This window comes from Heptranchias perlo, unplaced genomic scaffold (genome assembly GCF_035084215.1).
Source record: "Heptranchias perlo isolate sHepPer1 unplaced genomic scaffold, sHepPer1.hap1 HAP1_SCAFFOLD_60, whole genome shotgun sequence".
Lineage (NCBI taxonomy): Eukaryota > Metazoa > Chordata > Chondrichthyes > Hexanchiformes > Hexanchidae > Heptranchias > Heptranchias perlo.
The window spans coordinates 190,974-217,710 of NW_027139623.1; the positions used below are offsets into that span (position 1 = coordinate 190,974).

At 41.7% G+C, this 26,737-nt stretch overlaps 1 protein-coding gene and 1 long non-coding RNA gene across 2 annotated transcripts; one reads left to right on the top strand and one right to left on the bottom strand.

Annotated features, from left to right (window-relative positions):
- Positions 1-1,561: 1,561 nt before the first annotated feature.
- On the bottom strand, positions 1,562-12,400 carry LOC137316701 (probable G-protein coupled receptor 139). Its single transcript, XM_067980544.1, has 3 exons — positions 12,297-12,400; positions 2,393-2,721; positions 1,562-2,186 (listed from the first exon to the last, which is right to left on the bottom strand). Exons 1-3 carry the CDS (start codon positions 12,382-12,384, stop codon positions 1,980-1,982), a joined length of 624 nt encoding a protein of 207 aa, XP_067836645.1. The 5' UTR covers positions 12,385-12,400; the 3' UTR covers positions 1,562-1,979.
- A 9,141-nt stretch (positions 12,401-21,541) lies between these two features.
- LOC137316649 (uncharacterized) lies at positions 21,542-26,210 on the top strand. Its single transcript, XR_010961567.1, has 3 exons — positions 21,542-21,647; positions 25,893-25,998; positions 26,128-26,210. It is a non-coding gene; the product is annotated as an uncharacterized lncRNA (long non-coding RNA).
- Positions 26,211-26,737: the final 527 nt, after the last annotated feature.

The window sequence follows — 26,737 nt, forward strand, 5'->3', positions numbered from 1 at the left end:
TTATTTCATAAAATTCATGAAAGCACACAGCTCAATGTAAATATCACAGTTGCAATTAAAAGCAATAGAAGAGATATCGTACACGCTACGATTCCATTATTACAATTGAAAACACAGAACATATTTTCTAATACATGCTGCACAATACAAGGTAAAATAGCCTGACACGGTGGCCTTTCCCCAGAGATCCTTTGCACCTCGCTTCAGTGCGTCCCACAGCATGTACTCCTGGACCTTGGAGTGTGCCAGGTGGCAATACTCGGTCGTGAGCAGCTCCTTCAGCTTGAAGACCAGTTGGTTTCGGGCGGAACAAAGGGATTCCTTCGCCGAGTTGATGGTCTTCCAGTAGCAGTTGATATCTGTCTTGCTGTTCGTCCCTGGGAACTGCCCGGAGAGAACAGCGTCCTGTCTATCCGGGATGTTGGGGTGAACCCCTCTTCACCTCAATTGTATAGGGATCTTGTCTCTATGGAGGGGGGTTATCACCTTTTACCCGAATATACCCCATGAACCCACATTCATGTTAATGTTTGGCAAACACTGTCTGATTTCTTTGACGCACCTGTCGAACATTGGGATCAGCGACATAGGGGGTAATTTCAACTTCACTGCCTGGGCGGTAAACTGAAAGAGCAGAAATTAAAATCGGGCTGGTTCTATTAGGGGCGGTTGATCCGCTCTACCAGTTCTGCGATGGTGAAAATTTCCCTTCATGTGTTGTGAACCGGTGCAGTTTGAGAAAATGGACCAGCTTGTGGGCTTCGAAGATTGAAACTAAGGCGTAGGTCAGGGAAGGTGTGGCCGATTTTAAGCATCCCAGCCTGGCGGAAATGGGGTGGTAGAGGCTAGTAAATGGTGTCAGGTCACTTACCGCCCCTTTAACGTTGGAGTTCCTGCCTCCGTCATCGGCGGTCGGGTCCTGAGGAGAGCGGCTGGAACAACACCCACCTGTTTCCGGTCAGGTCACGTGTAATATGTAAATCAGTGTATTCTGACCTACACGGGACACCATTTAATGTTAGTTACAAATGGGTGGAGGAGCCGCCCTTTCGATGGGCATTGAGTGGTCCGGAACACTGAATAGTTTCTTTTTAACTTATATTTTGTGGGGCAAGGAGGAGCGGGAGAGCTTTCCCTTGGCCTGCTGCGGCCATGACAAATCTCCCGCCTCCTGATCATCTCAGAAAGATCTCCTCATAGATCGGTGTAACCAGGCAAACCCTAACTTCCCATTAAACTCCATGCTGAGGAAAAATTGCTGCACAGCAGCACAGAGAGGAAACGATCTCCGCAACTCCCCACTGGAGTTTGAAATTACATTAATATTTTACCGGTTATTAACGGTCCGGGTGTTGCTCCATTATTATTCTGTTCTGGTCATCACAAATGTCCCAATGAACAGGACGCTGTCTGACCCTGACAGCTCACCCTCAGTCCATCCCACCGGGCAGTGTGTGTGATGGGAAATAATCATCAACCGAAACGGAGGATTTGTTTTTATACATTTCAGGATTAAACATTTAATATTGAAATCATATTATTTCCAGACTAATAACAGCAAATAATTTCATGTTAGAATCACATCTTGTATCATTTCACAACACCGCATTTGTCGGGTAAAATTTAATTCCTGTCTGCTATTTCCAAATTTATTTAAAGTATTGGATTGATATCAGTTACTTTAGTGAACTCATTGATGTCAATAGATAGTAAAATCAGGCGCGGTGAATAACGGGCGCCCGATCTGCTACCGCCCATCTTGGGCCACCGCCAAACGTGAAACTCTAATTGAATTTTTATTTAATTTCGGATGGAAAGTCTTCAGACGTTTCTATGATTTAACTAATTTAGCAATTAGATTCAGTGGGTATTTCACCCCGTTCTTCAGCTCCTCTCTGAATTTAGTCTGGGTCACAGCATAAATACACGTGTTGGTGCAGGAACTGAGAAGTTGAAGCATGAATCCGGCTGATTCAATGTCACTGACCGTATAGTACTGGACGTTTGTTGTTCGCAGAGAGATAAAGTAAAAAACTTCTGCGCTCCATAACAATATAAAACTGCCTGATATACTGAAGAGTAAAATGATGGATTTCCTTCTGTTCTCTATCTCTGGATCCTTGTGATTCTCTCCATTGCTGCGGCCCCGGAGTCCCCTGCGGACTCGACTGGCCGCTAAAATGTGCCTGGCGGTGAGAACATTGAACAGCAAAATCAGAATGAATGGGAGACAAGGCATCAAAACAAGATTAAACAAGTGAAACGCTGCCCATGCGGGTGAAGTGAAAAAGGTCGGTTTAAAGACACAACCCCGGGGTACATTGTCCATTATATATTCCCGCCCAATTACAAAGTACAATGGAATGTTTAGTAAACAGCTCAGCGCACTCACCACCCCGATAACAACAGCCGCCGTTTTCTCGGTGCAATATTTTGTTTTCAGCTTCTGACAGCAAATGGCCACAAATCGATCAAAGGTGAAAACCACAGTGAACCAGACAGAGGCCGCTGTGACTGCAAAACTCAGGTTAAGAATGAGACGACACACGGGGGTAATGGTCAAGAATGAAACTGGGAAATAAATCTCAACAATGCGCCACATTAGGACATCAGTGATAACGACCAGGAGATCGGCCGCCGCCATTCCCACCAGGTAGCGAGTGATACATTTGGAGAGTCCGCACTTTCCTCGGGACAGGATCACAATCGCCACCAAGTTAACTGTAAGAGAGAGAAACGGAAGGAGAGAAATTACTGATCAGACCTGGAGACAAAGCGGCAGTTTGAGATGATCTGGGGTGAAATTTCCAGCTTTGTTGCTGCATCAAACGGTGGAAACTGGTTCACTGACCTGGGCAGCGCTTTCGGACAGAGAAATTGGGAAATTGATACAGAAAGTGAATAAAGTGAGCACCAGATCCACTGTAAGGGCTGAGTGAGGGGGCAGTGCCGGTGGGGAAGGGAGGAGGGAAATAAACACCGGGATTCCAAAAGGTTAAATCCGGATTTGGGCTCCAGATGGACAGGAAAGTGAGCGAGGGACGAGAAGGTGAGGGGACAGGGGGAGGTTTGTTGCTCTGGGTGGAGAGAGCCGACTGGGGCCGGCACAAAACGGGAAAGACCGTGATCCGTGGCGCTGAATTTGAGGCTTCGGATTGGATTAGAAGAGGCAGCTGGAGGCCAAGCGAGCGAGTGCGTTTGGGAGGGAGACCAATGAAAAGGACATGTATGAACTGGAGGGGAATCAGTAGCAGATAGTTTGGGAAAGCGAATGAACTGAGGGAACGGATGAGGAGACAGAGGATTCGATGCCGTGGGAGGAGAGGCTGGGATTCACAGGGAGAGACTGCAGCAGAGTGTTGGAGGAAATCTATTTTATAGGTTCAACTCACACAATCCAATTAATGAATTCAACCATTAATTTCTGTGGATATTGGTGTCAATAAACTGCTCGTTGGTTACATAATGTGTTCAATAAATTTACTTGCATATTCAACTCAAATTACATTAAAATACAATCATTGAATTTGCCTCGTTCTTTATTGAATAAAACTGACACATAACTTCTAGAATACAATATCCCCATAATTCAAAGCGATAAAGAAATCAATGATCCTATTCTTTAAATACATTTCAATTATGTTTATGTATTCAATCAGTAAACAAGGAAAAGGAACATTCACATAAACAGACTGAGGACCTGACAGTGATAAACACACCCGGAGAGAGTACAATACAACTCTCACAATCTGACAACATCATAATAACACCTACAAGTCACATTTCCTCTTCTTAATTGTGCTGGAAGTTTCAGCAGTTCATTCCGATGAATTATTCACACATCTGCTGCTCTCTCTCTCTCTCTCTCTCTCTCTCCCCCCTCCCTCGTTCTCCGTGTGTGCATTTCTCTCTCAGTCTATCTCTTCCTCTCTTTCCTTCTCACCGTCCCTCTCGTTTTCCTTCTCAGTCGCGATCTCTATCGCTCCTCTCTATCTCTCCGCACTGTCTCTACTCTTTCTCAATGCCCCCTTTCATTTCCGAGTAAATCCGAACATCCTGCGACTGTTTTCTCTTCACCAGCCCCGTGTTCCAACGATTCTATTCTCAGAGTCAGTTTGTTAAATGGTGAAGCCTCTGTGAACAGTTTAATGTTTCTGCAGATCATCCAAGGTTCCACCTGTTTACCTACACTGTTCACTTCATCTACAAAGCAAGGAATAAAGAGAATCGAATGCCTCTTCCAGACAAACCTCACAATATTTGAAATTCATTCTCCTGTAATTACAAAGCACAGCGTTAGATGGCGGCATTGTTTAATTAATAAAGCGCAAACATCACCGCTGCTGCTTCCAATCTACAAATAAACAGAATTGCTCATGATTTGAACAGATGAAGTGCAACATGACGTCAAAACATTGCATTTTACAGTAAATTCATCCACAGTGAATCAGGGAATGAGATTGAAAGAATCAACAGCAAACACAGTTCATTAACCAGACATCTGATGCGGCGTCAGATACACACAGAATGAAATAATATTTCATAACAGTGATAACCAATAAATACATTGAAATCCCAGTTGAACTGAACCATGTTATTGTGGAGGGAAGGCATTGCGCTGCCTCCTTGTAACACTGAGACCGTGAGCTGTCTCATTATCAATCACTGAAAACACATTGATGAAAAAATATTCCAGGACAGGTTAGTTCCACAACATGAAACTGTTAACAGCTCCTGATGGTCTGAGACCAGCTCTTAGCCCAGACACATGATTCCAATACATTCAGTACAGAGAATAATCCAGTAACAATGCCACGGTTGGATATACAAGATCGTAATGCAAGTAATGCAGCTGCTCCAATACCAAACGAGCAGAGACTTAGGACAGAACAGTCCACTGTGTAATACACGACGGGAGAAAATAGAATGCCATCTACAGCAGCAGAGTTAATACCGATTTACACCATGAACAGCTGAGATAATGGCTTACCTGGAACTCCAACGGCTGCGAGAACTGGATAATAAATACATTCTATCTGATAGATTACTGAATATCCCATTTTTGTGAGAAGCAATGATTTCTGTTGGCCTGGAAACCGCAGCTCCGGCAGGCACTCTGTGTGGATTCATTACAGCGATCCCTGATTTATACAGGGGGTAAATCTCCACTGACACGGTTATACCCCTGATCATTGCTATTAGTTACAGTCATTTGAACAAACAGGCCACATCAGCAGCTTTGACTCCGATGTAAATGATGACGTGGATATATCACAAACTTCTCAAAGTTCAGAACCTTGTCTTAATGAGACCTCTCTCAGGAATAAAGTTAAAAGCTGTGCTCAGAAAGGACTGGTCCAACAATGAGTGGCTTCATTTACAGTTTTCATATAATTGTATTGACCATGTTCACTGCTGCCGATTCAATTATAAATTTTATAGATTTCTCCACATTATACATTGAAACCAGGGACACAAGCAGACCCGTTTCACTCTGTTCCTGCAGTTTCCCAGTGAAAATATGAATGTTGACACGAAGACAGCCTCTAAAAGAGACCCCATCCTTTCAGGCAGTGCTTAACAACACTCCGTGTGAAAAATGTTCTCCTTATTTCCACTCTAGTTGTTTTGCCAATTATTGTAACCTCTGGTTATCAATCCAATTATTTAATTACCCCTATTTGCTCTATAAAAACGCCTCATTATTTTGATTACCTCTTTTTGATCTCCCCTTAACCTTTTCTGCTCTCAGGAGAACAAGCCCAGCTTCTCCAGTCTCTCCACATAACTGAAGTCCCTCATCCCTGGTATCACACTGGTAAATCTCCTCTGTACCCTCTCCAAGGCCTTTACATCCTTCTTAAAGTGTGGTGCCCAGTGCTGTACACAATACTCCAGCTGAGGCCTAACCAGCCTTTTGTAAAGGTTTAACATGACTTCCCTATTTGTGTATTCAATGCCCCTCTTTACAAACCCATGTATCGCATGCTCTTGCTTAACCGCCTTATCAACTTGCCCTGCCACCTTCAAAGATTTGTGAATATGCCTTGAGCCTATTGACACAAAACAGCGTGAAAAGTTCTTCAAAATGCACAAAAGCCCCGGTTTGGGACAGAGTGAAACCGTCACTGAAAGATAAAGGAAAGCAGCTGGGTTGGGTGTGTGTCCAAACATTGTGCATTTTTACAGATTCCCACATCTCCACACCATGAAACAGAATTGCATGAGAAGTGTCGGAGCTCTATTATGGGATGGATGGATGGATGCATTAACGGTGGGAATTGATATGGAAACATTGGGGATTAAAAGCTTCATGCTGATCCCAACGGGCAACTGCAGCACTGAGTTTATTGAAGGACATTAGTCTCCACCCATTGTGCAGATCTATATCTCAGTGATATGGTCAGCTCTAGCATACTGAAAGAGGAAGTGGAGTCTAAATAATGAGAACCGAATGGTGTTAGAATCCACTGGAAACCGGTACTTTGAGAGACACTTTACTCACTGTCATGAACATCATAATATGAGTGTCATCGCTTTGGAGGGCGGACTAAAAATACAAGATAAATAAGTAAAGAATTTGAAAATATTATATGGCACATTTTGGTAGAAGGATTAAGGAGGCCACGTACTCCCTGGAAAATAAGCGTCGAAATTGGACACAGGAGCGAAGCAATGTCGGGGTACAGATTCACAAATCATTAACAGCAGCAAATAAAGTTAACAAGGCCATAAATTGCAAACAAAGCACTGGGGTTCATTTCTAGAGCAATAGAATTGAAAAGCAGATGAGTTATGTTAAACTTATATAGAACCTTGGTTAGACCACACTTAGAATACTGTGCACACTTCTGGTCGCCATATTAAAAAAAGGATGCAGAGGCAGTGTAGAAGGTGCAAAAAAAGATTTACAAGAATGAAGCCAGAACTGAGTGGTTACGCCCATCAGGAAAGATTGAACATGTTGGGGATCTTTTCTCGAGGAAAGAGAAGGCTGAGGGGTGACATGATAGAGGTTTTAAACATTATAAAGTGGTTCGATAGGGTAATCGTAGAGAAGATATTTCCACTTGTGAGACAGTCCAAATCCAGGAGCCCTAAATATAGAATAGTCACAATAAATCCAATCGGGAATTCAGGAGAAACTTCTTTACACAGAGAGTGGTGAGAATGTGAAACTTGTTACCACATGGAGTAGTTGGGGCGAATAGTATAGATGCCTTTAAGGGGAGGCTAGATAGGTACATGAGAGATAAAGGTGTAGAAGGAAATGCTGATCGGGTTAGCTGATGTAGGATGGGGCGAGACTCGCGTGGAGCATAAACACCGGCACAGACCAGTTACGCCGAATGGACTGTTTCCATGCTGTAAATTCTATATAACATCAGGTTGAAGTTACCAGTGAGAGCAAATACATAAAAAGGAAACCTGAGGTTAAACATTTTGAACGTAAATGCACTGTGTTAATCTTTCTGATATGCTTTCAACTGAAAGTTAATTTCAAATAATTATTTAATTATTTGAAAACCACCAATATTCGAGGTGTAGTAACAGACTTATTCATGGTCATTGATTTATTAATAAATTCAATTCAATTCACTTAAAATACGTAGACATATTTAATATTGCGACTAATATCGCCTAAGCCATGAATAAGGAGATGTATTTAGGTACAGCATTCAATCAGAATGGGAGAAAGCAGAGGAAACAAACAGTCTCACGGCAAGAGGAGGACAGTACATGAGGAAACTGACCATTCACAATTTCAGCTGGTTTGGGGCCCGGAATGGAAGTTGGGTAGTCAGCTGTTTCCACCGAATAAGGTCAAGGGAGCAGGAGGTGGGTCTAATGGGCAAGCTCAGCTCGGAAAGTACATGCGTGGAGATCGGAGGGAAACTCGAAAAAGGCTCAGGATCAGGGCTGGATGATGGGGGAGCCTTAGGAGAGGTTGGGCTTGGTGATATTGGGAATTGTGGGATGCAGCATAGGCATCTGAATGGATGGTCTTAATCTTAGTGACTTCGGTTATGTAGAGAGACTGGAAAAACTGGGATTGTTCTCCTTAGAGCAGAGAAGGTTAAGTGGAGATTTAATAGGGGTGTTCAAAATTATGAGGGGTTTTGTTCGAGTGTGTAGTGAGAAATTGTTTCCACTGGCAGGAGGGTCGGGAATCAGAGGATACAGATTTATGTTAATTGGCAAAAGAATCAGAAGGAGATGAGGATAAATGTTGTTACGCCACAAGTTGTTCTGATCTGGAATGGTGGTGGAAGCAGATTCAATAGTAACTTTCAAAAGCGAATTGAATAGAAACTTGAAAAGGGAATGAATGCAGAGCGATGTGGAAAGTTCAGGGGAGTGGGATTAATTTGTTAGCTCATTTAAAAGCTGGCACATGCATGACGAGCCGAATGGCCTTCCTCTGTGCTGTAAGACTTCGTGAAGTTCACTACGTCCTCGTATTTTTTGTTGGAGGAGAGTGTGGAGGGGGCTGGGAAAGAGATTTATGGAGATTGTGTGTTGTGGGCAAAAGAAGCTGGAGGTTATCTTTGGTCCCCAGGGTCATTCTGGAGCAGCAGACGGTTTTCAGAGAGGACATCGTGCTTGTTCTAATTCTGGGTCAGCCATATCTGGTGATGGATGGCTGAACCAGTGGTGATCCAGATATGCTCAAGTCTGCACCCCTTGGAATTAAACCAGCAGGAACGATCAGGATAGAAGAGAGTAAACGTTTTACTCGGGGCAAAGGCATCATCGGTTGAAGAACGGGAGTGGTTGAGAAGTTCCACAGCCGCAGAAGTATGATGACAAATGGCGGGTCAAAGTCTAGGCAACAGGGAGTATGAAAGTGTTTATTGCAAAGTTGGAACGCAGAAGTAATTTGATTTGAAGTAAGTAAGGAGATGTAGATTATGATGGTTGCAAGGAAGTGACCGAGGCCTTGGCAGTGTACAACTCTGGGCACCACACTTTAGGAAGGATGTCAAGGTCTTGGAGAGGGTAAAGAGGAGATTTACCCGGATGATACCAGGGATGAGGGACTTCAGTTATGTGGAGAGATTGGAGAAGCTGGGGTTGTTCTCCTTAGAGCAGGTAAGTGTAAAGGCAGACCTAATAGAGGTATTCAAAATAATGAGGGGCTTTGACAGAGCAAGTAGAGTGAAATTGTTTCCGCTGGCAAGTGGTCTGTAACCAGAGGTCACAGATTTCAAAGAGTTGGCAAAAGAACTAGAGGGAAATTAGGAGAAATGTTTGCATAAAGAGGTTTGCGAAGATCTGGAACACACTACCTGAAAGGGTGATGGAAGCAGATTCCATCGGAACTTTCAAAGGGCAATTGGACATGTACTTGAAGGGGACTGATTTGCAGGGTTATGGAGAAAATAATTGGGGTGTGTTACTCATTTGGATAGCTCGTTCAAGGAGCCAGCATAGACTCGACGGGCCGAAAGGCCTCCTTTCACGTTGTAAGATTCTATGATTCTATGATTCTTGTCAACTTGAAATGTTAGTAAGCAATGAGAAGGTTATCGGCAGAGCTCAGGAGGACATTGGTAGATTGGTGAAATGGGGAAACACATGGCAGATGACATTTAATGTAGAGAAGTGTGAAGTGATGTATTTTGGAAAGAAGAGTGAGAAGAGGCAATATAATCTAAATGATCAAATTGCACAGTGGGAGCATGAACAGAGAGACCTGGGGATTCACATACACAAATCTTTGAAGGTGGTAGTTGGAGATTAAACGGTAAATGCCGACCCTCCTGCCAGTGGAAACAGTCTCTCCCCAACTGAGCAACGGTCAGCAGTCGCACTGTCTTTATTTCAGGACATTAGTCTCCACCCACTGTGCAGTTCCATATCTCAGTGATGTGGTCAATTGCAGCATACTGAAGGAGGAGGTGGAGTCTAAATAATGAGAACAGAATGGTGTTTGAACTCACTGGGAACCGATACTTTTACAAACAGTTTACTCATTGTTACAAATGTCACAATTCGGGTGAACGGTATGGAAGGAGGAAGTAAATTGAACATGAATAAGTAAAGAATCTGAAAATATTGCAGGCAGAATTTAACAGTGATATCAAACACTTAGAACGGAAGCCAATGGTTTCAGCTCAGAAGCGCTTCACCTCGGACAAAGAGGAAGTTTAACCGCTGACAGTAAGGACAGTCAGCAGAACAAGAGTGTGTTTAAACACACTGAATGAAAATTCATTGTGCCAATCTTTCTGATTTTCTTCCAACCGATGGTTATATTCATTAATTCTTTGAAAGCAACCACTATTAGAGGTGCAGTAACGGATATATTCTCAGGCATTCATTTATTAATAAAATACAATTCAAGGGACTTAAAATGAATAAAAATATTTAACATTGCAACTAACATCTCCGAAGCTTTCATTAAGGGAATCTATTTAGGGACAGCACTCAAACAGAATGGGAACCCCTGACAGTAAGAACATTGTAGCAGAACCAAGAATGTGTTGAAATATATTGAATGAAAATACATTGTGGCAATCTTTCTGATAGGCTTTTAACCGAGTAATTAATTAATTCTTTGAAATCCACCCCTAATAGTGGTGCAGGAGCACACTGATTATCAGGCATTCATTTATTAATAAAATTGAATTGAATTCACTTGAATTTGATAGAGATGTTTAATATTACACCTAATATCTCCTAAGCTAGCAATAAGGGGATATATTAGATTGTGCCCCCTTGTTCTCCATTTCACCACCATAACTGAATAAGGTCCATCGAGAGGTGTAAATTTGTAACCAATTCCATGGTAATTATCAATAGGTGCCCTTGGGTCTAATTACAAAAAACAGCATGAAAAGTTGGAGATAAGGGGTTAATGCTGAGCACAACTTGCAGCTGCAGCACTGTGTTTATTGAGGAACATTAGTCTCCACCCACTGTGTAGATCTGTATCTTAGTGACATGGTCAATTCTAGCACACTGAAGGAGGAAGTGGAGTTAAAATAAATTCCTAGAATTGAATGCCGCCTGAATTATTCACCAGAAACATTTAGTTGTACAGACAGTACACACGCGCTCATAAATATCACAAAACCCCTAAAATCGAGATGCAAGATGGAATAGAGGACGAAAAATAAGCAAGCAAACTGAAAATGGCCAGTCCTGAAGAGAACAGGAAGAGCAGTTGGCTTCATGGCGGAAGACAGCGGTTTCAACTTAGCGGTGGGTTAGTTCAAAGAAAGAGGAACTTAAACTCTGACAGAGGGAACAATGTCTCAACACCAACTGAGTCGCTAAAAATATATTTACCAGATTATCCACTGAATGTGTTCAAATGTTTCTTCTCCCCTTTTTTTTCTCTCTATCTCCCCCAAAGAGGTGCATTCACGAAGGGAGTTGCTCAGGGCCGCCCTCCAATACCCCACCGCATTATCTGCTCATGTCTGAGTGCAGGGGGTTGATTGACCTGAGGTCAGCCGTGGTGACCCCTGGATAACTGCACCCTCCTAACGCGCATGCTCACTTCCAAGCATGGAACATTTCGTATCAGAGAATCAGAGAAGGTTACTGCACGGCAGGAGGTCATTCGGCCCATCGAGTCCGTGCTGGCTCCATGCATGAGCAATCCAGCTAGTCCCACTGCCCCGCCAGAAATAGCAGGGCTCGTCCGAGATGAAATAAGATGCGATAAGGCGACACTTGGCCGATATTTCATTCAATGGCTTTGGGGCTCTGAGCCCAATGGTATCGCCGCTAACACCCATCGCCCCCACTCCACCCCGCCCCTCCCCCCCGCCTTGATAGAGATCAGCAAACTCAGCGGATGTTGATCGTGGAATTTTCCTTTTATATACATCTTACTTCTACACTGTAGACAGTAACTGGGCTATCGGGAGACCAATATCTCCCCTTTTCACGCCGTCTCAAGGCGCTTCACGGGAGCGTTATCAAACAAAATGTGACACCGAGCCGCTGAAGGAGATATTAGGTCAGGTGACCAACAGTTGGTCAAAGCTGTCGGTTTTAACAGACAGATTCTCATAGATTCAATTGTCAAAGAAAAACTCGATCCGAGATACTTTAATACCGATATGAAGAGAGATTGTCCCCTCACCGTTACACTCCCCTCACCGTTACCCGCAGAGAATTCAGCACAAGCAAGCAACCGCTCTGAATGCTTTCCAATGCAGAAGGCTCCACACCAAATTATGAGATACCGGAGTTCGGACACCGCCGGGTTCAGTCTCACTCTCCCGCTTACAGTTGCCCACTCAAACCGGGAATTGGTATAAAATTGTTTCACGACTCACCAAACAGCAATAAAAAGGCGATTGTATCCATTTTCGAAGAAGTGCTACTTTGAGGCATGAGAGCTGTAAGGAACGGCGACTGAATCATTTGCTCCAACTCACAGAAGGACAAACCCGGAAGAGTTGAGAGACTGAGAGCGGATACAGAGGCTGGGTGGGAATGAGTTGGTCCCCACAATTGAAGCAACAACACAGAGTTTTGTACAACCTGAAATAAGATGGGGTTTGGAACATTGCAATGATCTAACATGGCCGCCTTTGACTATTAGACGGTGATCATAGGATGAATGGATTAGAATGGACCATTTACCCAGAACAACAGCGTAAATCATTTGTGTTTAGTTGGAACGATTGCTCCCATCATGGTCAGGATCTCTATTACTGGGAAGGGACCGTGTCCCACTTCAGGCACTCGGTGTCAGCATCAAGCACCCAAAATTCAGGCGCAGGAAAATGTAACAACAAAGTGCCTCAACCCAAACCTCAGGAGAGCTACTGTATCGATTATTGCTTTTCTATTTCCCAAAACAGCCCTCCCGTGGGCTAGTTTAGCGAGGTGTTGTCCGCATTACATTACAGACGATTAAAAATAAAACTGGAACATCCAAACCCGGCAGCAATTTAGTTCCACGGAAGTCTGGTATAATGAATGTAGATGGATATGTTCAATGTGACTCTGATATTGAGTTGGTTTACTCTCTCATATCCCCCTGGTAACGACTGTGAGAAAGAAAATACCACTTCCAGCTTTCTCCAACCGCCAATTTCAAACCGTTTATCGATAATGGAACCAAAACACAGCGCTCCGCACAAACCCTGACAGACTCGGGCTTCATATTCAAGGATTCCCAGAAACACGGAGCTTTTAAATAAACCCCGTTGCAATTAACAGTCAGTAATATTCCTGCCTAAATACAGTCCCTTCTCTCACAAGTCAACCCGCCTTCTTCCATTTCAGTTCCAGACCCGATTCGATCTCCACACACATCCCCTCCCAGACGGGTTCAGCAGTTTAAAAACACGTTATTCCAGCTGATTTGGAGAATCTCATGTGTTGGTGTTTGAGTTGTGACGCGGAGTTTCTCCGCCAGTGTTACAGTCTCACAGACACTCTCGCCCTGAATCTGTAAAAAGAAAATAACCGTGAACTGGGCCTGGAGCCGAACACTTCCCCAGTTACAGTGAGGCCCGGACACCCCATTCTCAGTGTTTTATATCAGACAGTCTCCCACCTTCATGTTCAGCACTAGAGAGAGACAAACACACACTGTCAGTCTCACACTTCCAATCGGTGTGTCTATATCACGCTTGCCAGCAGTATCCAACCTACTTACACAGCACCAGAGACAGACAGACAGACACGATGAGAGAGAGAGATCGAGAAAGCGGAGAGACACAGAGACAGACAGACATACACAGTATCAGTTCCAGACTGACCTGTAAAGTTGCGTTTTATCCAGAAAGATCCCATTGTTGAGAAAGAAGGTGCAGTCTCATCTCTCACTGTTATTGTACCAGAGACAGACACATTATTAATCCCACACTTAGGTACAGTGCAGAGAGTGAAAGAACAATGGGCTACATTTAACCCTCTTTTGCCTGTTCTACCATCTGCAGTTATGCAGCTTAGGTCCGTTCGGCATTATTCTCAGTAGAGCGAGAGTTTCACTCCGGTTAAATTAATCTATGAATTTTGCTGTCAGATATTAATCCGACACGGTCCCAACAAACACACCGACTCACTCTTTCCTCACATGTTTCTCCAGGATTGGTTTGAGAAATGCCCGCATCAGTTTTATCAGTGAAGAGTACGAGAATGAACAAAATCCATAGACCCATTTCAGAGCCGCCCACTTTATCTCTGAAAGACTCTTTACCATCAAAAGATACCGAGAGAAACAGCAGGGATGGAAACATCTAGTTTAATAGTTGGAGATTGTAAAGTCAGTCTGGATTCCAGCGTTAGGCACTGGTGGAATCCCATCTGTTTTCCATTCTGGTGCCTGTTCCTGCACTGCCTGTGGACCCCATTCCCTCTGACCTTTCCCCCAGACCCACTTCCTTTGCTCAGACTCTGAAAAATTCCAATTGGGGAAAGTTTCCATCGATTTTTGTATTGGGAATTAAACCAGATTTCTGCGCATGCGTGACTCAGCCCCGCCCCCAGCGCTGGTTGTTGGTGAGCAGAAAAGCGCATGCGCGCTCCCCTCCCCCAGCTCGGCCTGTGGGCGCCATTCCCTCAGTGAGCGGAAGAAGATGGTTTAAAACAGCCGGGAATGGAGAGATCACGGCCCCCGGGGGAAGGGAGCAAAGAGCAGCCTCGTTACAGCAGCTCATCGCTTCGGGACCGTGTCCGCAGATGGGCTCAGAGATCGGCATTGAGTCCGGGGGAAGGTCAGGGGGAGTCCGGGGGCTGTTTGTAAGAGGCGGAGTGGATCAGGAACTGGTCCCGGAACATGGAGTGAGCGGGGGAAGGGAGAGGTCATTCTCGGGCTGTGTGTGTCCAGGGTGTGTCCAGGGGAAGTGAGACAGAGTGGGAAGAACCTGCTATTTAAAATCATTGCTGCTTTCTCTCCCCAAACCAGTGGTGAATGTTCCTGGTTTAGTTCCAGTCTCACCCTGTTTTTGGACAGTGAACAGTCAGGATGTGGGGAGTTATACAAAGAGCATCTATTGCAGGCATCACGTGAGAAGTGTGAAGGACACAATTGAAACAGCGGTTGTTTGCTTTCATTTGAACGGTTTGTCCCATGGGAGAGGAGATTAGAAACCTGACCTGTACAAAGGTCCCTGCCCCATCGGGTAGTCCCATTCATGGATCAGTGGAGGGGATGTCACTAAATTGTTTTAAAATCGCCCAACACACCTGGTGTGCAGAAGCTGAGTGCTGCAGTACTGCAGTGGAGTCAGACACTGACACCGTTTGTATCACTGGTTTTCATTTGTGGATATTCAAAATAATTATTCACAGATATTAAACTGATCACTTCTGTATTTTCGACCTCACCTCTTCTTGAGTTACAAGATATATGTTTCTTTTTACAGTCAAACCCTTGAAGGAGCCAGAATGAATGTGAAGTTTCCTCCATCCGAGGCAAAGGAACAGTGCAGCCAGCTCCTTCTCACACACAGTAAGTACATTATCACTCATAGAGCACAGAGACACAGACAGATCATCAGCTCCACAGTCTCAGACAGCAGAAGTAGTCAGTCCCACACTGATCCCAAGTTCCAGGGACACATTTTCAATCCAACAGTCAAACAGAGCAGGTGAGGCAGACACTGTTCCATTTCCCCCTCACTCAGTCCCGCTGACAGGTGGATACAAAAATCCCAGTCCAAAGTCATGCTTTCAGATTGTCAATTTCGAAAAAGGAAAACTTTAGCCATGAATTAAATCCCAGATACCCCAAGATTCCAATTGTATGCTTGCCTAAATCTCTCTCACACACACGTGAGTTTAATACATGAAGTATCCATTCGAATTGTGTACCATTCGAATACAAATTGCAAGTCCAAAACTCATGTACAGTATCAGATTGAGAAATGCTGTGACAGTGTAACCTGAGAAACAGATTAGATACCAGTTTATAATAAACTCATAGTATGAGATTTAAAGATAAAGTATCAATTCTGTGAGCACACATTACACACGAGTCCAAAAATCTTATAATAAAACTTAAAGATGCAGTATCATTTCCTTTAGTGCAGACTGATCGACACATTATATACCAATTCAAAAATATCACCATATCAGTTTGCAAGATATATTATCATTCACAATAATACTGATAGAGATACAGATTTAATAGTAGTCCAAATTCACACAAATTATCTCATTAAAACCTCCAGCATCAAATCCTAAAGTGTATCCATATTTACCAATTAAATAATGAGAAAAACTACTTGAACATTAAGATATTAAAGCTAGAGTATTGAATACCATAATGTAATCTGAGAGATTAATTATGGACAGACACAGAATGAATCTCACACTCACATAACGTTCCAGAGACTGACACATGCAGAAGGAATCCCAAGCTCACATACAGTACTAGAGGTTGCCAGACACAGAGTGAATCCCACACTCAAGTATGGTACCAGAGATGACAGAAACAGAATGAATCCCACACTCACACACAGTACCAGAGACTGACAGATACAGAATGAATCCAACACTCACATACAGTACCAGAGACTGACAGATACAGAATTAATCCCTCACTCACAACCAGTACCAGAGACTGACAGATACAGAATGAATCCCACACTCACATAGATTATCAGGAACTGACAGTCACAGAATGAATCTCACAGTCACACTACTTCAGACTGAGGTACATTTTACATACCAGTTCAAAGATATCGTAGTGTCAGATTGAAAGATACAGTATAAATTCCATTAGTGCAGACTGAGCTACATTTTAGATATATTAGTAAATACTCATAGATTATTATACTGAAATTAACATTATCAATACCATTGGTTCAGAATGAGCGTCACATTACATACCAGTCCAAAAACCTCATAAATGAACAGACTTGAAGATACAGTATCAATTCTATTAGCACTGCCTGACCTGTACATTACATACCAGACTGAAAATCCCACACATTATTAGACTGAAAGATACAGTATAATTCCATTAGTGCAGAGTGAGCCACACATTATATAGCAGTCCAAGAATCTCATACCCTATCAGACTCAAAGATACAATATCAATTCCATAGCACATACTGAGCTACATGTTACTCATCAGTCCAAAAATCACATAGAATATCAGATTGAAAGATTCAGTATCACTTCCATTATTGAAGACTGAGCTACACATCACATTCCAGTCCAAAAATTCTAATACAGCGTCAGACTGATAGATACAGTATCAATTCCTTTCGTGTAGGCTGAGCTACATATTACATACCAGTCCAGAAATCTCATACAACATTAGATTGAGATACAGAATTAATCCCATTATTGCAGACTGAGTTAAACATTACATACCAATCCAATAATTTCACTGTGAACAGACTGAAAGGTACATAATCTCTGAACTCTATTGTGAATGATAAAGATGTAATACTACTCCAAAACTCACACATGTTTGATTAAAGAAAATCGAAAAGTGTCTCCATATTTACAAATTAAACACGAGACGAAGAACTGTATATAATTTCAAGTATTAAAGATACAGTTTCAAATACGTTACTGTAAACTGAAATAAGAATACAGAATGAATTCAGACTTGCACATTGTCTCAGAGACTGAATTACAGAATGAATCCCTCACTGAGATAATGTAGCAGAGAATGGCAGATACAGAATAAATCCCACTCTCAAAAACAGTACCAGAGACAGACAGATACAGAATGAATCCCACACTCACACACAGTATCAGAGACTGACAGATGCAGAATGAATCCCACACTCACAACCAGTACCAGATGCTGACAGATGCAGAATGAATCCCACACTCACAAAGAGTATCAGGAACTGACAGTCACAGAATGAATCTCACAATCACACTACTGCAGACTGAGTTACATTTTACATACTAGTTCAAATATATCATCGTGTCAGATTGAAAGATACAGTATAAATTCCATTAGTGCAGACTGAGCTACATATTAGATATATTAGTAAATACTCATAGCGTATTATACTGAAATAAACATTATCAATACCATTGGTTCAGACTGAGCTACACATTACATACTAGTCCAAAAACCTCATAAATGATCAGACTGGAAGATACAGTATCAATTCTATTAGCACTGCCTGACCTGTACATTATGTACCGGACTGCAAATCCCATACAATATCAGACTGAAAGATACAGTATCAATTCGATCAGTGCAGACTGTGCCACAATTTATATAGAAGTCCAAGAATCTCATACCCTATCAGACTCAAAGATACAATATCAATTCCATAGCACGTACAGAGCTCCATGTTACTCATCAGTCCAAAAATCACATCGAATATCAGATCGAAAGATTCAGTATCACTTCCATTATTGAAGACTGAGCGACACATCACATTCCCGTCCAAAAATCTAATACAGCGTCAGACTGATAGATACAGTATTAATTCCTTTAGTACAGGCTGAGCTACATATTACATACCAGTCCAAAAATCTCATACAATATTAGGTTGAGATACAGAATTAATCCCATTATTGAAGACTGAGCTAAACATTACATACCAATCCAATAATTTCACTGTGAACAGATTGAAAGGTGCATAATCTCTGAACTCTATCGTGAATGATAAAGATGTAATACTACTCCAAAACTCACACATGTTTGATTAAAGAAAATCGAGAAGTGTATCCATATTTACAAATTAAACATGAGATGAAGAACTGTATATAATTTAAAGTATTAAAGATACAGTTTCAAATCCAATACTGTAAACTGAAATAAGAATACAGAATGAATTCAGACTTGCACATTGTCTCAGAGACTGAATTACAGAATGAATCCCACACTCACACACAGCACCAGAGATGGACAGATCCAGAATGAATCCCACACTCACACACTGTACCAGAGACCTGCAGATACAGAATGAATCCCACACTCACACACAGTACAGAGACTGACAGACACAGAATGAATCCCACACTCACACACTGTACCAGAGACCTGCAGATACAGAATGAATCCTACACTCACACACAGTACAGAGACTGACAGACACAGAATGAATCCCACACTCACACACAGTACAGAGACTGACAGACACAGAATGAATCCCACACTCACACACAGTACCAGAGACCTGCAGACACAGAATGAATCCCACACTCACAGTACCAGTGACTGACAGACACAGAATGAATCCCACACTCACAGACTGTACTGGAGACTACAGATACAGAATGAATGTCATAGTCACATTACTGCAGACTGAGTTACACAATATAGACCAGTCCAAAGATCTCATAGTGGCAGATTGAAAGATACAGCATAAATTCTGTTGGTGCAGACTGAGCTACATATTCAATATATTGGTAAATACTCATGTTATACTGAAATAAACATTCTCAATACCATTGGTACAGAGTGAACTACACATTACATACAAGTCCAAAAATCACAAATGATCAGACTGGAAGATATAATTTAATTCTATTCACACCGCCTGAGCTCAACATTATATATCAGTCCAACAATCTCATACAATATTAGACTGAAAGATACAGAATCAATTCAATTAGTGCAGACTGAGCCACACATTATATAGCAGTCCAAGAATCTCATACCCTATCAGACTCAAAGATACAATATCAATTCCATTAGCACAGACTGATCTGTATGTTACTCACCAGTCCAAAAATCTCATACAGTATCACATTGAAAGATTCAGTATCAATTCCATTAGTGAAGACTGAGCTATACATTGCATTCCAGTCCAAAAATTTAATACAGTATCAGACTGATAGATACAGTATCAATTCATTTCGTGCAGGATGAGCTACATATTACATACCAGTCCAAAAATCTCATACAGTGTTAGACTCAGATACAGAATTAATCCCATTATTGCAGACTGAACTATACATTATATACTAGTCCAGTAATTTCATCGTGAACAGATTGAAAGGTATATTATCGTTCACAATAGAGTTCAGCGATTAAGATGTAATACTACTCCAAAACTCACACACGTCCTTTGTTTAAAGAAAATCAAAAAGTGTATTCATATTTACAAATTAAATGCTCGATGAAGAACTGTATATACTTTAAAGTGTTAAAGATACAGTTTCAATGCAATATTGTAAACTGAAATAAGAATACAGAATGAATCCAGACTTGCACATTGTCTCAGAGACTGAATGACAGAACAAATCCCACACTGAGATAAAGTAGCAGAGAATGGCAGATACAGAATGTATCCGCCACACACAGACAGTAGCAGAGACTGACAGGTACAGAATAAACGCAACACTTATACATAGTACCTGGAGACTGACAGATACAGAATAAACCCCACTCTCGTACACAGTACCAGAGATACAGATACAGAATAAATCCCACTCTCATATACAGTACCAGAGACTGACCTCTACTGGCGGTAAGCGGCAACTGCAATGAGGGAACAAATTCACATCATCTGTCATGGTGACAGAAACAGGACAATGTGCAATGTGAGGGAAGTTTCTGTCTGTAACGTTTACTCTCGTATTTTTGCACTTTTTGACGATGAAAAATGAAGACAATTGATTCATAATAAAGTTTTTGTTTCACTCATTCCATAGTTGTGAATTTGCCCCATTATATTTCACTGTACATTGCGCAGTATTTCTCTCTGATTTCTCAGGATGATTTACATTGCTCCTCTACCCCATTTAGACTCTTATTTTGCAAGCAGTGTGTGGCCTCCTTATTCCCCTTAGCGAAATGCCCCACCTCACACCTTTCTGTATTAAAATTCAATGGCCATTGACACGGCCGTTCTGCAAGTTTATTTTATCCCAGTCTTCCTCAGTATCGACTATATTTCCTCAATCAATTACAAGAATTTAACACAGCATTACAACTAATGTTTGGTCTGACAAAATGTACTTGCAGCTCGTCTCCATTCCGAGTTTTTCTAAATCCCACCCGTGCAATATAATGTGAAGAATGAGTTTATCTTCTGTCCCTCTCTCATCTGTAAACTTCAATGACCCGGGGTTTGGGGACATCTACTGGCCGGAAGCAGAACTGCAACAGTTCGGAACAAATTGCTGAAACCGGACAATGTGCAGTGTGAGCGTGTTTGTGATTGGTGGCAGGAATTAAGTCTAAATTTTTATAGCTGCTCATTAACCTTTAGTGTTTGTTATTGAGCAGTAAATAGAGCCGGACAGTAAGGATATGGGAAGTTATACAAAGAGCATCTATTGCAGGCTTCAGGTGAGGAGTGTGAAGGACACATTTTAAACAGCGGCTGATATGTATCAGTTGAATGGTTAGTCCCAAGGGAGAGGGGATTAGAACCCTGACCTGTACAAAGGTCCATCGTGTAGCCCCATTCATGGATCAGTGCAGGGGTTGGGTTGTGTCTGGATGTCACTAAATTGTTGTAAAACAGCCTGGTGTGCAGAAGCTGAGTGCTGCAGCACTGCAGTGGAGTCAGCCACTGACACTGTTTGAATCCCTGGTTTTCATTTGTTGTTATTACAATGATTATTAACAGAGAGATTCAATTAATCACCTATGTATTTTCTACTTCATCTTTTTTTGAATTACAAGATATAATTTATCTTCCAACAGGCAAATACTTGAAGGACCCAGAATCAGTGTGATGTTTACTCCTCCCGAGGCACAAGGAGCAGTCAGTGCAGCCAGCTCCTTCTCACACACAGTATGTATATTATCACACACAGAGCACAGAGACACAGACAGGTCATCAGTCCCACAGTCTCAGACAGCAGAAATAGTCAGTCCCACACTGATCCCAATCCAACAGTCAAAACAGAGCAGGAGAGACAGACGGGATTTCCATTTCACAACAACTCAGTACTACTGACTGGCAGATAAATAATTCCCAGTCCAAAATCACACCCACTATCAGATTGAAACGAACTGTGTTAATCTCACATTAGTTCAGAATTAGCTACAAATTACATACCAGATAGAACTGACACATGGTACTGATTGATAGGTACAGCATGAATTACAATAGTGTACTCCAAGAATCAAATTAAATACCAGCCCACAACTCACACATTATGAGCTTAAAGATGCAGTATTCATGCCAATATTGTACCCTGAGATGCAAATTAGATATCAGTTCAGATGTGACCCATATTTGACTCACATATATGTCCAAATATCTCATAGTGTCAGAATGAAATGTACAGTTTCAATTCCTTTACTGCAGACTGAGGTACACGTTAGATACCAGTCCAAAATTCTCATACAGTATTAGATTGAAAGATACAGTATCAATTCCATTAATGCAGACTGAGCTGCACATCAAATACCAGTCTAAAAATCTCAGTGTCAGATTGAAAGGTACAATTTTGATTTGATTAGTACAGACTGACCCACACGTTACATACCAGTATACAAATCTCACACAGTATCAGACTGAAAGATACAGTATCAATCCCATTAGTGCAGATTGAGTTACACATTAGATATCAGTCCAGAAATCACATTCAGGGTCATGCTGAAAGATGCAGTATGAATTCCATTAGTGCAGACTGAGCTACACAACAGATATGAGCCCAACAATCTCAGTGTCAGATTGAAAGATACAGTATCAATTCCATTAGTGCAGATTGAGCTACACATTATATATGGTCCAAAATTCGAATACAGTATCATACTGAAAGATACAGTATCAATCCTATTAGTGTTGACTCAGCTACACATTGCAAACCAGTCCAACAATCAGGTCAAGCTCATGCTGAAAGGTACGGCATCAATTCCATTATTGCAGACTGAGTTATTCCTTACACACAAGTCCAAATATAGCACAGTGTCAGACTGAAAGATACAGTATCAATCCGATTAGTGTTGACTAAGCTACACATTGCAAACCAGTCCAATAATCAGGTCAAGCTCATGCTGAAAGGTACGGCATCAATTCCATTATTGCAGACTGAGTTATTCCTTACACACAAGTCCAAATATAGCACACAGTGTCAGACTGAAAGATACAGTCTCATTCCCATTAATGCAGACTGAACTACACAATAAATACCAGTCCAATAATTTCACAGTAAGATATTGAAATGTACATTCTCATTTAAAATAGTCTTCACAGAAATTAAGATGTAATCCTACATCAAAACTCACAAACATTGCATGATTAAAACAAAGTTCTAAAGTGTATCCATAATTACAAATTAACACTAGACAAAGGACTATGCATACATTCATGTATTAAAGATACAGTTTCAAGCAACATACTGTAACCTGAAATAAGAATACAGAACGAATCCAGACTTGCACTTTGTCCCAGAAACTGAGTTACAGAATAAATCCTACACTGAGATATAATACCAGAGACTGACTGTCACAGAATGAATCCCACACTCACAGGCAGCACCAGAGTCTGACAGATTCAGAATGAATCCCACACTCACACACAGTATCAGAGTCTGACAGATACAGAATGAATCCCACACTCACACACTGTATCAGAGTCTGACAGATACAGAATGAATCCCACACTCACACACAGTGCCAGAGATTGATAGACACAGAATGAATCCCACACTCACACACAGTACCAGAGTCTGACAGATACAGAATGAATCCCACACTCACACACTGTACCAGAGACTGACAGATACAGAATGAATCCCACACTCATACACAGTACCACAAACTGACAGACACAGAGTGAATCCCACACTCACACACAGTACCAGAAACTGACAGATTCAGAATGAATCCCACACTCACACACTGTATCAGAGTCTGACAGATACAGAATGAATCCCACACTCACACACAGTGCCAGAGATTGATAGACACAGAATGAATCCCACACTCACACACAGTACCAGAGACTGACAGATTCAGAATGAATCCCACACTCACATACAGTACCAGAGTCTGACAGATACAGAATGAATCCCACACTCACACACAGTGCCAGAGATTGACAGACACAGAATGAATCCCACACTCACACACAGTACCAGAGACTGACAGATACAGAATGAATCCCACACTCACACACAGTACCAGAGTCTGACAGAGAGAGAATTTATCTCCCACTCACAGACAGTACTGGAGACTGACAGATACAGAATGAATATACAGTCTGACATCTACTGGCCGGAAGGGAGAACTGTAACAGAGTGGACCAAATTCACATTGTCTGTCGTTGTTCCAGATTCAGGACAATGTGCAGTGTGAGGAAATAGTTTCTCTCTGTAACTTCCAGTATCGTATTTTTTGATATTTTGACAGTGAAATATTAAGACAATTGATTCAGAATAAAGTTTTTGTTTTACTCATTCGATAGTTGTGAATTTGCCCCATTATATTTCACTCGACATTGCGCAATATTTCTGTCTGATTTCTCAGGACACGATTTAGATTCATTCAAATAAACCGAACTGAAACACGAATAAAAACTGAGCATAAAGCTGGAAGTTTTAATGGCGACCGTCAAAGGTGAAAGGGATAAAATAGAGAGAAAAAAATACCAAAAATGCTGGAAAGACTCAGCAGGTCCGGCAGCATCTGTGGAGAAGGGAAGCTCGGGTTAACGGTTCAGGACTATGACCCTTCTACAGATCAGAAAGGTTAATCCGACATAATTTAAATAAGGAACGGGAATCAGCAGAGGGAAAAACTTCAGAAAATCAATTAATTTCACTGAATCCGGACAATTGTGTCCAATATCCACAGTACAGATCAGGGGAAATAATAATACAAAGGGACAGAGATAAATTTAACATTATGGGGGATATAAATGAGCTTTAAAAGTATTTTTTCAAATGTAAATTAGACCCGTTTGTGTTTTGGAAACACTATCGCTCTGAACAGCATCAAATTCGGTTCCAGTCTTGGTGTTTCTGAATTAAGCGAACTGGGATTCAAACTTGTTGGAATTAACTGTTTGGAAGGCAGCTATACTCACCATTATAGCGCCTTAGTTCACTAGGAGGGAGAAATAGAGTGTTTCTGTGGAGTTTGGGTTTTGAGTTTCTGGCACTTTAATCATAGACAATAAATAGTTCCCAAACACCAGCCCCTGAACAGACACAACAAGCTGGTGGAATTTCTCATTTATAAATATTAAATAAGAGGATGACAAAAGAGAACAGGAAACGGTCAGGAAGATTTCACAAGAACAATTGCGGAAGCAAAGAGGAACTACGAAATTAATTTATCAAGGAATATCAAAAGAAATCGTAAATTATTCTACAGATGCATAAATAAAACAAGGAAAATCAGAACAGCTTCAGTGCCACAAAGGGATGCACAAAATAAACTCAGTGGTAACGTCAGTGAAATGCCAGAAATATTGAATTATTACTTTTCCTCAGTATTTACCCGGGAGATTAACAGGGTGAACATGATATTAGAGGAAGAGGTCAATAAAAATATCAAGACATTTAAGTTAGAAAGGGTGGTTAAACTCCTGGTCCAGATGAATTGCATCTGCACATATTAAATGAAGCAAGGAAAGGGACAGCAGAGGCACTGTTACATATATAGAAAAAATCATCACAAAAAGGAATAGTGCCAGAGGACAGGATGACAGTTAATGTGATTCTTATATTTTAAAACAGGAGATAGAACAATTCCAGGGAACTATAGACCAGTTAACTAAAGGCCGGTGGTCGGAATGATCATGGAATTCTTTACTCAATGAAGCAATAGAAAAACATCTGAAAACCGAAAATATAATAAAGAATAGTCAGCACGGATTTCAGAAAGGGAAGGTTTAACAGTTTGGCACAAGGTTTGACAGTTTAAATTACAGTTCAACATAACTTATCTGCTTTTCAATTCCATTCCTCTAGAAATAAACCCCAGTGTTGTGTTTGCTTTCTGTGGCCTCATCAACCTGTGTTGCTACTTTTAATGATTTGTCAATCTGTACCCCTAAATCCCTTTGCTCTTCTACCCCATTTAGGCTCTTATTTTCAAAGCAGTGCTTGGCCTCCTTATTCCCCAGAGCAAAATGCACCACCTCAAATCTTTTGATAAGGAAATTCAAAGGCCATTTACACAGCCTTTCGGTAAGCTTATTCAAGTCTTCTTGTATTTTGTCGCAGTCTTCCTCAGTATAGACAACAACCGCTAAATTAATTACAAGAATTTAACACAGCATTAAAACTAATGTTTGATCTAACAAAATGTACTTGCAGCTCGTCTCCATTGCCAGTTTTTCTAAATCCCACCCGTGCAATATAATGTGAAGAATGAGTTTATCTTCTGTCCCTCTCTCATCTGTAAACTTCAATGACCCGGGGTTTGGGGACATCTACTGGCCGGAAGCAGAACTGCAACAGTTCGGAACAAATTGCTGAAACCGGACAAGGTGCAGTGTGAGCGTGTTTGTGATTGGTGGCAGCTACTAAATCTGATTGGTTTCTTCAGATATCCAGTCAGAGAGTTACAGTTAAAAATTATCGTGACTTCACTCCCAGTGACCCAATCACAATCATTGCCTTCCCCCATCCCCCATTACCATAGGGCTGTGGGGCTGCCTATTTAATCCGAGCTCGGAGCGGATTTGGGTCATTTCTGGGTCTGAAATTGAGTTTGAAAATGCTGAGGACAAGAAAGCAGCTCCCAAGAAGGGCGCCAAGAAAACCTTGAATAAAGCACCAGCCAAGGGCGGCAAGAAGCGGAGGAAGGAGAGTTACTCCATCTACGTCTACAAAGTGATGAAGCAGGTTCACCCCGACACCGGCATCTCCTCCAAGGCCATGAGCATTATGAACTCCTTTGTGAACGATATTTTCGAGCGCATCG